General features: G+C 35.4%; 2 protein-coding genes across 2 annotated transcripts; one reads left to right on the top strand and one right to left on the bottom strand.

The window, feature by feature from the left end:
* The first annotated feature begins 881 nt into the window (after positions 1 to 881).
* Positions 882 to 8,883, top strand: LOC107873615 (cytochrome b5). Its single transcript, XM_016720534.2, has 3 exons — positions 882 to 1,241; positions 7,751 to 7,817; positions 8,313 to 8,883. Exons 1-3 carry the CDS (start codon positions 1,155 to 1,157, stop codon positions 8,567 to 8,569), a joined length of 411 nt encoding a protein of 136 aa, XP_016576020.1. The 5' UTR covers positions 882 to 1,154; the 3' UTR covers positions 8,570 to 8,883.
* A 490-nt stretch (positions 8,884 to 9,373) lies between these two features.
* LOC107873616 (BTB/POZ domain-containing protein At5g48800) lies at positions 9,374 to 13,560 on the bottom strand. Its single transcript, XM_016720535.2, has 4 exons — positions 13,269 to 13,560; positions 12,841 to 12,907; positions 11,139 to 12,278; positions 9,374 to 10,308 (listed from the first exon to the last, which is right to left on the bottom strand). Exons 1-4 carry the CDS (start codon positions 13,346 to 13,348, stop codon positions 9,784 to 9,786), a joined length of 1,812 nt encoding a protein of 603 aa, XP_016576021.1. The 5' UTR covers positions 13,349 to 13,560; the 3' UTR covers positions 9,374 to 9,783.
* Between the last annotated feature and the right edge of the window lie 1,770 nt (positions 13,561 to 15,330).

Here is a 15,330-nt window from a genome sequence, read left to right as displayed (position 1 = left end):
CCGGACAAATTGCAGTGATTGATCGTTGCTGCTAGTTCGTGTTTATTGATTGAAGAGATTGGAGATTAGACCAGAGCTAGAGGCGTGACAATGTTTCATAGGTGGGGTGTCTTCGGTTAAAAAATGGTGGCTTGAAAATTGAAACGTGACGGGTTCAATTTATGCGGTGTTGTTTTGGGGTGTTATGAGTTAATAGTTTTATTTTTTTTAAAAAAATTGATAGTAGTGAGTGATAGTGTTTTATTGGTGTATATCGTTATAGGGGTGAAAAACACATCAGTTAGATAGCCGTTTCTTGGATTTTAATTGGGATCGTGTCGAATAGTGGATTTATTAGAACATGTAGTGGGTTTGAGTTAATTATTTGACATAAAATGTTAAATGGAAAAAAGGAATAAATAATTCCTCGAAATATGATAAATGATACATATATATCTTCCGTCATACTTTGGATACACATATACCTCAACTATTAATGTTAGGGGTATTTACGCATCATTTCATTAAAGTTTAGGTATATTTTTGAATTTTTTCCTTAAATAAATAAAGGAAAAATGCTCCGTTTCCATCCTGAACTATATATAAAATTACTGACATACGTCCGAACTTTAAGAGGTCCTACTACACCCCTGCACTAATTATAACTGTATTTTTGACAATCCTATTGCCTATGTGGAACATATATGACATATCAGTTACTCAACACAATAAAAATCTATGTAAACACACATATATATCATGTAGGTACTAAAATTATTAAAAATATAATTTTAATTAATTCAAAATAACAAGACACTCTTAAAATTCGAATGCATTACAATAGTTTCGTGTATAATTTAGTACGAAAACAGTGCACTGCCCTCTCCCCCGATGCCCAATTTTTGGTTTGACCATTCATTAATTATTGGTTTAACTCTCTCTTCACCTACCCTGCCACCAACTTGTAGCCAACCATCTTTGAATTCCAATAACTTCCACCAAACTCACAAAAAAAGTATATTACAAAAACCTCTCCCCTTCCCTTTTTTTTTCTCATTCTTCAAGTTTTTTTTTTTTTTTTTTTTTTTTAAGAAAAACTAGTCTTGAAGATTCAAAATCAAGATTCATCAACCCATCTTTTTGTTTTTGTGTAATTCATAATTCATAATTCAAAGATGGGTAGTGAATCTAAGGTTTATACTTTGGCAGAAGTTGTCCCTCACAACAATGTTAAAGATTGTTGGCTTCTTATTAATGGCAAGGTATATATTTGTCTTTGTTAAATCTTTGTATTTATTTACCTTTATTCTTTCACCTTTTTTTTTTTTTTTAATTTAATTTATATGGTATTGTTTGTTGTGTTTTTTGTATGTTAAAACATTAATTTATATGTTAAAAAGATGGGGAAAAAGTCAGAAATATATCTGATTTTTGACGAAATTTGTTGTAACATGACTCAATTTTGTGGGTTTTATGACCCCTAGATTATTTTTTCACAACTAAACACATATGTGCCACAAAAATAAGGTAATAAATGGGGAGGGTCATAGGATGAGATGTGTTACAATAAATTTTGCCAAAATATAGGTATATTTCGAACCTTTTTCTCTAAAAAGATTCAACTTTTTGGGTCTTTATTAGGAGCAACTTATAATCTTTTGTGATCTCTGTAAATACCTTTTAATGTAATTAAATGGAGTTGATGTTTCTTGTGTTTTTTGTATGTTAAAGATTCATTTTTGTTCTCTTTATTTGGTGCAACTTATAGTCTTTGGGGTACCTGTATTTACCTTTTATGCCTTCACCCTTTTAAAAAAAAAAAATTAATTTATTGGTGTTGCTGTTTCTTGTGTTGTTTATATGTTAAAAGATTAATTTATATGTTAAAAAGATTCAATTTTTTTTGGGTTTTTATTAGGAGCAACTTATAGTCTTTTCTGATTTCTGTAATTACCTTTTAATGTAATTAAATGGGGTTTATGTTTTTTATGCTTTTTGTTCAAATATGTGTTGAAGATTCAATTTTTGGGGTCTTTGTTAGGTGCAACTTGTAGTTTATGTGATCAAAAAGTCACGAGGTTAAACAGTGGAAATAACCTCTTGCAGAAATGTAGGATACCGAGTTGCCCTTTTATACCTCCACTCCTTTTTTATTTAATTTAATGGGGTTGATATTTTCTTGTTTTTTTTTGTTCAAATGTATGTTAAAGATTCAATTTTTGGGTCTTATAAGGGGAGCCTTAGAGTAACTTTAAAGTTGTTGCTATGTGATTAGGAGGTCACGAGTTCAAGTCGTAGAAATAGTCTTTTGCAGAAATGCAAGGTAAGGCTGCGGACAGTGGACCTTTGTGGTCAGGGGCGGGCCACCTTTAGCGAAGCGTGGTCAGATGCACACCCTTCGCCGGAAGTTATGTGGTGGATAGAGCTTAAATGTTTGTGATTATGCGTGCGTAGTTAATTTCACACACCTTTAACACAACTAAGAATAAAAATTGTACACCCTTCGCCAAATTCCTGGCTTATGCCAGTGCTTGCGGTCTGGCCCTTCCTCGTACTTTGTGCGTAGGGGCGCTTTACTGCACTAGGATTCAATTTTTGGGTCTTTATTAGTGGCAACTTATAGTTTTTATGATCTCTATAATTACCTTTATGCCTGCCTAGAGTTGATATTTTCTTGTGTTTTTTTATACAAATATCTGTTAAAGATTCAGACTTTTTGGATCTTTATAGTCTTTGTGTGTATTTACCTTTATGCCTCCACCCCTTTTTAATTTAACGGAAAAGGGCCTAAAATGCCCTTCAACTGTGTGAACTGGTGCAAAAATGTCCTTCATCCACCTATTGGGCTTGAAATGCCCTCCGATCTACCTATTGGGCCTGAAATGCCCTTCTCGTCTACCTATTAGGGCTATTTTGCCCTTTCATTTAATAGATCAATTTGATCTCACTTCATTAATGACGTATCTTTTTTTTTTACAACAACAACATACCCAATATATTCCCATCAAGTGGCGTCTGGGGAGGGTAAGTGTACGTCATTAATGAAGCGGGGTCAAGTTCTGTTAAATGAAAGGGCAAAACAACCCCAATCAGGTAGATAGGAAGGGTGTTTTAGGCCCAATAAGTAGATGAGAAGGGCATTTCAGGCCCAATAGGTGGATGAAAGACAATTTTACATTATTTCACATAGTTGAAGGGCATTATAGGCCCTTTTCCGTTAATTTAATTTACTAGGATGGTTGTTTTTTCAAAAAGATATAGTATGTGAACACTTTCTCCATCAGTAATTCTTGAAAAAATTATAACTTGTTTTATTTATGTGGTATATCCTAAATGATGCTCAATATTGTTTAGCTATAAATGGTAAACATTAACTTGTAAACTAAAATTTTACTTCGTATGGCCAACTAAGAGGTTAGCAGTATTGTGATATATTTTATAGTGTTGAACATGCATTAAGCACCTAACTACAATTCAAATTTATTGGTCAATCCATTTGCATTATAGTGTAAACATTTTCTTTATAAATAGAAGTGATTGAATTGATAAATTTTTGAGCAAAGAATGTAAACCATCATCTATACTAAGTAACTTGCAACAGATCGATTATAATATTATGGCGGATTATCAGTTTACGATAATAGTATTGCTGCTAGTTCAATTTCTATTCGTTGGAGTTAAAGGGTGAAAACTCTTATGACCTAATGACATATGTTCTTCAGTGGAAAAATACTTTGTGCAAAATCATGAACAATCCTTGCAAACCGGGTTCTGGTGTTATCTTCTCTATTCATGGCCTATGGCCTGACAATGCTACCAGACACAACATAAAGTGTCTATGTTGTTATCCTCAAACGAAAAAAAAAGAACGTGGAAAAAAGGATAATAATCTTGTGCGGAGTTGGAGGTAGGCCTAAGAAGTATTGGAGGGAGGCGATTGGACATGACATGAAGTAGTTACAGCTTACAGAGGACATGACCTTTGATAGGAAGGTGTGGAAGACACGGATTAGGGTAGAGGGTTAGTGTGTAAGTGTATGTCTATGGTGTATTGATGATACCTATATTTTTTGAATAGATATATTATAGTATTACCTTGTGCATGTCTTGTTTTTGTTATTATCCTTTTTTCTACGTTCCTTTTTCCATTCGAGGATAACAACATAGACACATTATGCGGTGTTCGGTAGCATTGGCAGGCCATAGGCCATGAATGGAGAAGATTTCACCAGGATCCGATTTGCAAGGATTGCTCATGATTTTGTAGAAAGTGTTTTTCCATTGAAGAACATATGCCATTAGGTCATAAGAGTTTTGACCCGTTGTAACTCCAACGAATAGAAATTGAACTAGCAGCAATACTATTATCGTGAACTGATAATTCGCCATAATATTATAATCGATCTGTTGCAAGCTACTTAGTAGAGATGATGGTTTATATTCTTTGCTTAATAATCCATCAACTCAATCACTTCATTTTATATTGAAAATATTTACACTAGAATGCAAATAGGTTGATCGGTAGATTTGAATTGTAATTTGATGATTAATGCATGTTTAATAATATATACTATATCACAACACTGTTAACCTTTTAGTTGGCCATAGGAAGTAAAATTTTGATTTACAAGTTAATTCTTACCTTTTATAGCTAAACAATATTGAGCATTATTTAGAATGTATCACATAAATGAAACAAGCTATAATTTGTTCAAGAATTGCTGATGGAGAAAGCGTTCACATACTACATCTTTTTGAAAACATTCAGACCAATTCTTAGTTATTTTCTTTTTTAACAATGTAAAATGTTGCAATAATCTTAATTTGTTTCTTGTTAATACATAGAATTACTGGCCATGTCCCCTTCAATACATTCCCCATTTCTTTTAAATCTTTTTTTTTTTTCTATAATTACTACTACCATTAAATTTTGCATTCAATTCCAATTTTCTTTTCCTTCCAACTTTAGCTACCTGTAATGTAAATTTTACAATCCTACAAGTTATCTTCTATTTAGGTAATTATTATAATTCCATTAATTCAACTTATCAAAGATGTGATCCTAGATAGAAAGGAGTGGAAGATGCGAGTTAGGATTAGTAGGAAGGAGTGATTCTGGTATTTTATCAATATCTTATTAAGTAGCCTAATACAGATATAGGCTCTACTTTATCTAATAAACTTTTTTAGTTTTTTCGGATGTAAAAGGTACTATTATTCAATATACTTAAACAAGACATTGCGTTCTGAAAGTTTTATAAATAATACGTCGATTATCCGCGCATTGCGCTGGTAAATATACTAGTATATGTTAAAAGATGCAATTTTTGGGTCTTAGAAGAGGAGCTTTGGAGTAACTTTAAAGTTTTTGTCATGTGATCAGGAGGCCACAAGTTCAAAGCCGTGGAAACAACCTCTTGCAGAAATGCAGGGTAAGGCACTGTAGTAAACCCTTGTGGTCCGGCCCTTTTACTTGTACCCGTGCATGCGAGAGCTTTAGTGCACTGACCTTCCCTTTATTCAATTTTTGGGTCTTTATTACTGGCAATTTTATAATCTTTGTGATCTTTGTAATTACCTTTGTGCTCTTTCTTGTGCTTTTGTTCAAATATATGTTAAAGATTCAATTTTTGGGTCTTTATTAGGGGGCAACTTACAGTCTTTGTGATCTCTGTTTTTACCTTTATGTCTCCACCCCTTTTGGATTTAATTTATTTCGTTGCTGTTTTCTTTACATATATCTGTTAAAGATTCAGGTTTTGAATTTTTGTTAGCGGCAATAGGGCCTCTCTATGTTCACAAGATAGGGGTAAGGCTGCGGACATACCACCCTACCTAGGCTCCACGTGTGGGATTACATTGGATATGTTGTTGTTGTTGTATTAGTGGCAACAATAGTATATGTAATGCGTAATTTATGGTTTCACGGAACCAGTAGCTTTTGCGTAGAGGCTGTAATGTTTATTAAGAAATACATATAATATGCATAAGTATGTGACCGTGAAGCTAGTTTGTATTATATATTAACTCAAGGTCAGTGTAGGAAATCATAGAACTTCAAATCTTGGATCCGCCGCCTCTGAGTGGCAATATATAGATATAGTCCTTGTGATCTCTGTAATTAGCTTCTGCCTAACTGGTATTGATGTTTTCATCCGCTTTACTTTACAAATATCTGTTAAAGATTCAATTTTTGAGTCTTTATTAGTGGCAATACATAGTCTTTGTGATCTCTGTGTCTGTAATTACCTTTCATCGTCCACCCCTTTTGTTGTAATTAACTGGAGTAGATGTTCGTTTTGTTCTTTCGTTACCAATATTTGTTAATAAATTCAATCTGTTGGCTCACAAATTTTGGCAAAACATAATCTTGGTAACCTCTGTGATTAGCCTTCTGCACCCCTTTTTGTGTGGCATCCAAGGGTGTGGCCTAGTGGTCATTGAGTGAGGTAGGTTGAGAACCACGAGGTCAGGTTTAAAACTCCGGCGGAGAAAAAAAAACAATAGGTGACTTCTTCCTGTCTGACTTTGTTGGACAGAATTACTGGATGCCTGTTGCTGGTGGGAGGTGACAGGTATCCCATGGAATTCGCCGAGGTGCACGCAAGCTGGCCCGGACACAACGGTTATAGAAAAAGTGTGCATTTGATTTAAACTTTATATAATGAAATGTTGTGTTGTGTATTTAGTTTGCACCCATTGTCAATTGTCATAAAAGAGCTAGCTTTAGTGACACTCCTTATCCAATAACTCACTTGGTGGTTGTGTGTTTGGTTTCATGAATAATAGCGTGGTTGTATTGATTTCTTTTGCGAGAATTACTACATAAAATGCAGGATTTTAACTTCTTTCTCTTTCCCGAGGAGGGATTCACTCACGTTTGGTTCTTGATTACTCTGGTTTGACTTTTGAGTGATCTAAATTTGGTTTTATCGAACAATCCCTCTTTTGAAGCTTTAGCTTCCTCGTCGAACTGTCTCATGCTGGATTTTTGCGAGTTTTAGCATTTACCTGGCATTAGCATGATTAGTGATGACATTATTCACACACATACGCACACACTAGAAGTACTTCGAAAACAACTACTCTACATTCATATGGTAGGGGAAGGATGCATCATGCATACACATTATTCACATTTAAAGTGCTGAGATAGGTGCTTTTCATTTTATTGACATTTGATTGATGGTTCGTCATTGTCTGTGGATTGTGTCTACGTCTTAAATTCAACTTATCTTAACTTTTTTCACGAATTTAACTCGGTCTTCATGAATAATTATCAATCTAGATGATGACTTTGGTTTTATTATAGATGAAAATTCATTTGTTCATTGTTATGGTCTTGCTCTTAAGTGTTTATGTGGATGAGTAGAGGAATTTATCGATATGGTGAAGAGCTACTATTTAGATGATTTGAATATGAAGGCTCAAGCGGTTAAAAGCTGTTGCTTGTTTATTAGTACGCAAATAACTTTGTACTTTTGTAACTTTTCCGAAGAAAGTTATAATCTTGTAATTCCCTTATTCACGGTTGCAAAACATGGTGAATTGCTATTCAACTTTCCGTCGTGCCTTCCTAGTCCCCGTTTGTCCTCCCCAAAGGGAAAAAACAACATGAGATGAGCATTAAAATTCCGCCATAACTTTCTTCTTATTTGGGTTCCTAGCATACAATGTATTGCAGTTTCTTAGCTTACTGTATCTTTCTTGTGCTAGTTGAAGAAGTTTGCAATTGAGATTCATTGACGGATACCGATCTGTTACTTGATAGGTGTACGATGTGACAAAATTCATGGACGACCACCCTGGTGGCGATGAGGTTTTATTGGCTGCAACTGGTAATTCACTTATACCATCTTTTTCCTACCGAAACCACACCTTGTAATACTCGTTCATATATGTTACAATCGTATTTGAGTTGTAAAGTTGAGTAAACATATTGTGCCATCAAGTAGTAGATCAATAGAAATCGCTGTCTAGCTCGGACTCTTATATATGTAAAGACCGTAACCTACTTATTTTAAATTCTGAATTTCTGCACCCAAGGGTGTGGCCTAATGGTCAATGAAGTGGGTGAGAACTATGAGGTCAAGTTCAAATCCGCGGAGACATAAAACACTAGGTGTTTCTACCCATCTATTGTAGCCTCGGTGGATAGAGTTACCTGGTACCTGTTGCTGGTGGGGATGACAGGTAACCCGTGGAATTAGTCGGGGTGTGTGCAAGCTAGCCTGGAAACCACGGTTATCCTGCGGGGTGCGTGCAAGCTAGCCTGGACACCACGGTTATCCTGCGGTGCTATCTTTGAAAAACTTGATGGTAATTTGATGCAGGAAAGGATGCAACTGATGATTTTGAGGATGTTGGCCACAGCAGCAGTGCTCGAGCAATGTTGGATGAGTACTACATTGGAGATATCGATTCAGCAAGCATCCCGACGAAAATGAAGTATACTCCTCCCAATCAACCTCATTACAACCAGGACAAGACATCCGAGTTCGTAATTAAGCTCCTCCAGTTCTTAGTTCCCTTGATGATTTTGGGTATAGCTGTTGGCATCCGCTTCTACAGCAAACAACAATCCGCTTGAAGATTTGAGTGTGCCGGTCTAAGTTGCTTGATTCTCCAAAAATGTTGCCCCAGTCCTGCCGGATCCTTCAAAAATATACTATATTTGGAGGATTTGACATGCGTTGACGTTTTTGAAGAGTCCGAGCAACATAGGTGCCGGTTAATTCATAATAAGAGTCTGCAAATTCAGACTCTTATTTCTGAGACTTCATATAGTCACATGTTCTTGCTGTAATAGATATTTGGGTTCTTCAACTCAATATTGTGAACTTGGATTGTGTATTTGCTTTTGAACTATGAATTATAGAGGCGGATTCAAGATTTTGAAACTGAGACATTCCACTTTTAAGCTTCGTAGTGTTGAACTCATTTTCGTTGCGTGCTTTTATGTTTTTCGTTCGTTTGTTTGATTATACTGTTATCTGTCCTGAGCCGGGGGTCTATCGGAAATAACCCCTCTACTTCATTTAAGGTAGTAGTCCGGACTGCGTACACTTAATCCTCCTCAGACCCCACTTTGTGGGAATGCACTGGGTATGTTGTTGTTTAGTGTTGAACTCAATGCGCCTTTTGGATATGGGTTCAAAATTTAAATTTGTTGAAATTTTAGCGGCTTCACACACCACATTCACATGCATATCCATATTCGTTGTTGAAAATACTGAGTTCAGACAAATGAGTAAGTTGAAGGTTGCTTCCAGTTTTGCGTTCTTGGTGATGCAAAACTGGTGAACCCAAAAGGTTTTGCTCCAGATAGATTCGTCGATCATCAAATTACTTTGAAAGGTTTTAAGATAAGTACTAATTTTTTTACTTCACGAAATGAAAAACATGAATGCCCATTCAATTCACTAGTCAAAATAGGCCCGTTACAGCACCTGAACTCGAAGCTACGATTAGATCCATTTGGATGTGGTCCTATCCGACTCATCCTGTCTTACAACAGCTGATCTGTCGTGAAGTTCATAATGAGACTCCAAATTGTCTAGGCCGGATTCTATGAGTTCAACCGAATCCATTGCTTTCAGCTCGAACAATGTATACACATTCAAAAATGAAAATTCAATACGTATACATCTAATATCACATCCTTCAGCGCGCCTCTCACTCATAAGATCTCTGTAGCCGCCTTATCTATACAAGATTTCGGAGAAAATATGGATTGTGAGATGGAACAAAGATTACAAGCAGACACATTATTCGTGTAACTAGATGTACCTGCAAGAACAACAGTCATGTTCTATCTGTTATCTTAGACTCGGTTCTTTCTGAATGCCTTGAGGGAGAAGTAGTAGACTCCCTCGAAGAACTATGTCCGAAAATGTTGAACTTTTTACCAATCCTTTTCGAGAAAGATTTCATGAATCTTCTCGAGCTAGATTTCTGCATATCTCTCTTCATACAAACGTGGTCTTTTTCCAAGTCGTTCAGTCTCATCCTCATCCGCGCTAACTCAAGTTTCAGCTCCCTATTCTCTCGTCTTAAAGAAGCGTAGTTGTCCTTGGGAGACATTGCTGCACTAAGAGCACCACTGTTTATCCTCCAAGATTGGTGCATTGGCTTAATGTCATCATCAGGATAGGAGCAAAACAAGGCGTTTCTAAGCCTCAATTGCTCGAAATAGAGTACTTGGACGATTGATTGGAGAGGAAGACGTTCGTTTTGTGCAGCGTGTGCACCAGCTTCTTGTGAGAGCTTTTGGAAATCGATCGATTTGCATAGTCTCCTCTTGTCTGGATCTGATAAAGTTTGATGAGCCTGGAAATGTGAATTTATGAAGAATCTTAGAAATCACTATATAAAAGGTAACAACTCCAAATATACTCTTGTATTATATGAAATATCTTAATTTACGATCCGTTATACAACAACAACAACAGAAACGACAACAACATACCCAGTATATTCCCACGAAGTGGGATCTGGGGAGGGTAAAGTATACGCAGTCCATACCACTACCTCAAATGAAGTAGAGAGGCTTTTTCCGATAGACCCCCGGCTCAGGACATAAATTTACGGTCCGTTAAACTTTGATGAAATTCATACCCTTGTCGTCAGAAAATTGTCTCATGCTTGTCCATGACTTAAACGATGCTCCAACATCGATAGAGTGAATTTCACGTGTCAAAATACTTCACGAAGGTCCAAAATTTTATCCATTTACTTTGGACTATAGTTAAAACCCCTATACTTCATGTTGGAGCTCGACTAAAGTCAACGGTAACACAAGACAATTTACTAACGACGAGGGTATGAATGGATCCAAAGTATAACGTAGGGTAAAATTAAGATATTTCACATAGTAAAGACATATATTTGACCCTTTTTCTCTAAAACAAGGTAAAGAAACTTGATCCAAAATATATCTCCTGTTGTGAAATTATGAAGGCTATGTTGCTCGGACTCTCTAAAACATCATGAGCTACATGTCGGATCCTCCAAAAGTAGTACATTTTTGGAGGATCCAATACGTGTGCGGCAACATTTTGGGAGAGTCCGTGCAACATATTATGAAGGGATTTACGTCTCTCATTCATACCAGCAAAACTTTTTAAGCATATTTCAAATAAGCAGGTGGTAATACATACTTTGAGGTAAACATCGATAGCTCGATAAAGTCCATCGTGGACAGTACGCGCGTGTGCTGGTAATGTTTCTGCAATAGCAATGAACTTGTTCAGCTTCAGATTTGCATCTGGTGCAATTTCAGCTAGGTAGTTGTCAACTAGCTTTGATACTTTGAACAATGCAGTTTGTGATGGCGTAGCAGTAGGGCTATCGGATTCAAAAACCGATACATCTTCCATATCATCATCGCTATCGCCTTCCTGTTGTGAAAAATTAACCAAGATTCTATGCACTGTGTCAACATCAAACAATGTATCACCAGCATGACGAAACGAAGGTATTAGTATATCATCCAGAGTAGCTATATCCAACTGAGATCCTATCCGTCTCTCGAGATCAAGCCTACAAGCAGCATTGCAATCTAGCATCACAGCTCTACGCAACAATCCAAATAGAAAGCTCAAAGGAACAACAAATTTCTCAACAGGCATCAGGCTCGTGATCGTCTCAACCACGAGTTTTTCTTGGACATTTGAACCAGAAATGGACTTTTGTGTCAACTCCTTTTGTGCATAGCTTACTAGTGATGCTGCAATGCTCTCAGGCCTAACACCGCGAAACTTCATCGCTGTTATAACACGTTGGTACAAGTCGATACGAAGAACAGAAAGATCCTCAATCCACCAATCCCCTTCACAATTGGCTTGTTTACTCATATGCAACCTCCCTGAGCTGCTATACTCCAAACGCGAGAAACTTGAAGCGATCTGTTCAACGCAAGCTTTTGAGGCTACAGCGTCGATACATCTACTAACGATTTTCAACTCATCAGCAAGGGGAAGCAGGTTTTCGCATTGTCTCAAGACTTCAACACACATTTCAAGATTCTTGCAGACAATGCTGTCGAGATACTCTTCAGCTCTCGAACCAAGATTGTTTTTCGAGTGATCCTCTGACATCTCGAGGTAATCGGATACACAGCAGAGTTGAGCAACATTTGTTGCTGTGATCTCAAAGTTGACACCATAACAGAACTTGGCTGCTAGTTCAAATGATTCAGATCCACCTGGTAGACTAACAAGCTCAATTCTTGATATGTCAGAATCTCTGTGCTCTGCCACAAGCCTCCGAATTCGTCCACTTCTCGACACAAGGGGAAACTGAAATCACAATCCACATATGTTAGGGAATTTCTACAACATGATGTGATCTATGAACTTGCTCATAGGCATGAAAACAAAAACTTTTTGAACACTTTATGGCTTATGCAACAACAATATTATCGAGCAAAGCATCTAGTACCCCTGAACTATGACCAAATTTGCTACGACACACTTCAACTTCACGCCGGTCCAAAGGTGTCACGTCAACTAAAAGGTTGACAAAAAGTGTCCCATCAGCACAAAAGGGTGACAAAAATACGCTAAAATTGAGTTCCGGGGGTAATAGGACCCCTGTAAAGTTGTAGTGTATCGTAGCAACTTAGGTCATAGCTCCGAGGGTACCGGATGCTTATCTCAATATTATCTAATCCGAGGTCCAGTCATAATCTGTAGTTGAAGGTAATTGCGAAGTCTTAATAGTCCCTCTAACCTTTTCCAACTAGATCATAGATGTATACATGAAAAAACTTCGAAAATGTAGTATAAATATAGAGCACGTAAAGTTTAAATACTGAATCCGCCTCTGATCAACAACAAGACATTGAATGGAGAGGCTTACCTTGTGCAATGAAAATATACCACCATCCACTTCTATTGTTATATCACTTGGAACATCTCGAAATACCCTATATAACATGTAAAAATAGCCAATTAGCCCAAAAAAAAGAAAAGAAATTAACAATTTTTTTTTCCAAAATGTGAAATTTCATATATGAGCCAACCAAGTTAAAGCTAGTATACACTGACAATATAAAACCTTTTTTTTTATACCATGAAGTTACATGCATGTTGGCCAGTTGATGAACATCCTTCGTCAAAAAATTTGTACTATGTATATATAAAATTATATGAAGTATATAGGTCGAACATTATTTTTCATATATTCGTAACATGCAAAACATGATAAATGACATATTACAACACGTAAAACTAGACAAATAACTTAATTTTTTTTTTATACTGTCAGTGTATATATATAACACGAACCATTCGTTGTATCTTTGCCTTGAAGAAGACTTGGTTAGAGGCATTTGGTGGTGGTGGTGGTGGTGCTTGTCCATAGCCATGGTGAAGAACAAAAAGATTATTTGAATTTAGAGAAAACAAAGAGGAAAGAAGAATGTGAAAAGTTGTTAAAGAATACAAGAAGAAAATAAAGAGATAGAGACACAAGTAGGAGATTTTGTTGTTGTTGTTGTTGATTGAGTAGTTTTTTGGCCATATTTTGTCAAACATTTGGCTTTTGTTTTCAAAAAATCATAGATTGCATTTGTCTAAAGCAGTGGACCCTCTCGTGGGACATGTTTTTATTAGTAATAATAACCATAGGGATATGTTTCACCTACATTGTGCTCCCTCTCTTTGGATTTATTTGTAACTGTTTTTGTAATATGATTTTCATTTTGAGATAAGCATCCAGTAACTCTCCAATTATAATCAAAATTGTTACGATACACTCCAATTTTACAAGGGTCCTATTTACTTCAAGAGGATAATAGAACTCCCGTAAAGTTGGAGTGTGTCATAGCAAATATGATCATAATTCAGGGATACTAGATGCTCAGTTTTACTTGTCATTTTTGTCAAATCAAGAAAAGGTAATTTTTTTTTTTTTCATGTTTTACCCTTAACATTAATTACTTATTCTCCAAATCATAGGGGCAAATATTATAAACTCACTATACCATTTATTTTTTCCTTAATGGGTATACTATGTTAAAAAGTAATAAGTAGAAGTGAATGAAGAGAATAATAATCTTTGTTCTTTCTTAAACAGCCTTTCTATGTCCACGAGGTAGAAATAAAATATGCCCATATTTTATCCTTTTCAGATCCCACATGTGAATAATGCTGGATATGTTAATATGTTATTGTTGTAGTACATTGAAGAGTGAAACTTTTACACTACCTGTAATTTTATAAACAAATTTCCTGTATTATTTTTCATGTAATTTATTTCAATTATTAAGAACAATAACTTGTAGTTATCTTTAATATGATCAATAGTATAAAGTTCTTTATACTATTAGTACTATATAAGTGATTTTTTTTTTTTTTTTTAACTTTGTTTGTGTATAAAGTTAGCTCTTATAGATAGTTTTTTCAATATTAATGACATGTAATGAGTAAGTTAATTGATGCTCCAATATAGTCTAAGTCTCATATTGATAGTTGAAAAGATTGAAATTTATAAATTAAATAAGATGTAACGATATTCTTAATTGTATGATGCCTTTTAGAAGGAGACTGTCGCGCTGACTTGATCTAAAATGAACAATAGTATCACACTATGTTAAAAGTATCTATAGCCTGCGTGATTTAGCACAATAATCTAGTATCATAGCTTGTGTTCGACGGGACCAGTATGCCGATGACAGAGTGATGACGTGAGACATTTTTTTTTTGTACATTCGTACAGAAAGAGGCTAGTTGTAGGCTTCAGTTGTCATAAATAGTCTAACGATGTGGAATACACACAATAAATCTCAAAAATTGACCTACGAATAATTTATGAATCATGTCGAACTTAATTTAACGGTGAGACCTATGAATCGCGATGATGAATCATGTCAAACTTAGTTTAAGAGAAAAATATATCGTTCAAGTTTCACATTGATAGTTAAAAAATAATTGAAAGCCTAAAGGGAAAAAATGAAATAGTAAATCGCAAAATTTGGCTTTTAGAACTCAATCTCCTTTTCACAATGATAATATTATAGAAAAAGGAAGAAAAAGAGTTGGGTAAAAAAAAAAGTAAACATAATCAAGAAAAAAATAAAAAGCTAAAGGTGGGGACTATTTATAATTTACTAAGATCATGATTATCCTTTACCCACCACTTTGAACTAAAATCATAGAACAAATTTTGATGGGAGGCCCAAAATGTTCCCATTTATTCCAATATAATCAAGCTTTTGTTGACTTTAAAACTATGAAAATGATGGAACATGGTATAACAATTTTTTAAAAAGTAATGTAACAATTTCCTTTGAGATTTAACTTTTTACTACAACATATTTGGTGTAATTTCACAATAATTATATAATGA

This window comes from Capsicum annuum, chromosome 6 (assembly GCF_002878395.1).
Source record: "Capsicum annuum cultivar UCD-10X-F1 chromosome 6, UCD10Xv1.1, whole genome shotgun sequence".
NCBI lineage: Eukaryota > Viridiplantae > Streptophyta > Magnoliopsida > Solanales > Solanaceae > Capsicum > Capsicum annuum.
The sequence above is the reverse complement of the archived record's forward strand: the minus strand, read 5'-3'. Positions and strand labels throughout refer to the sequence as shown.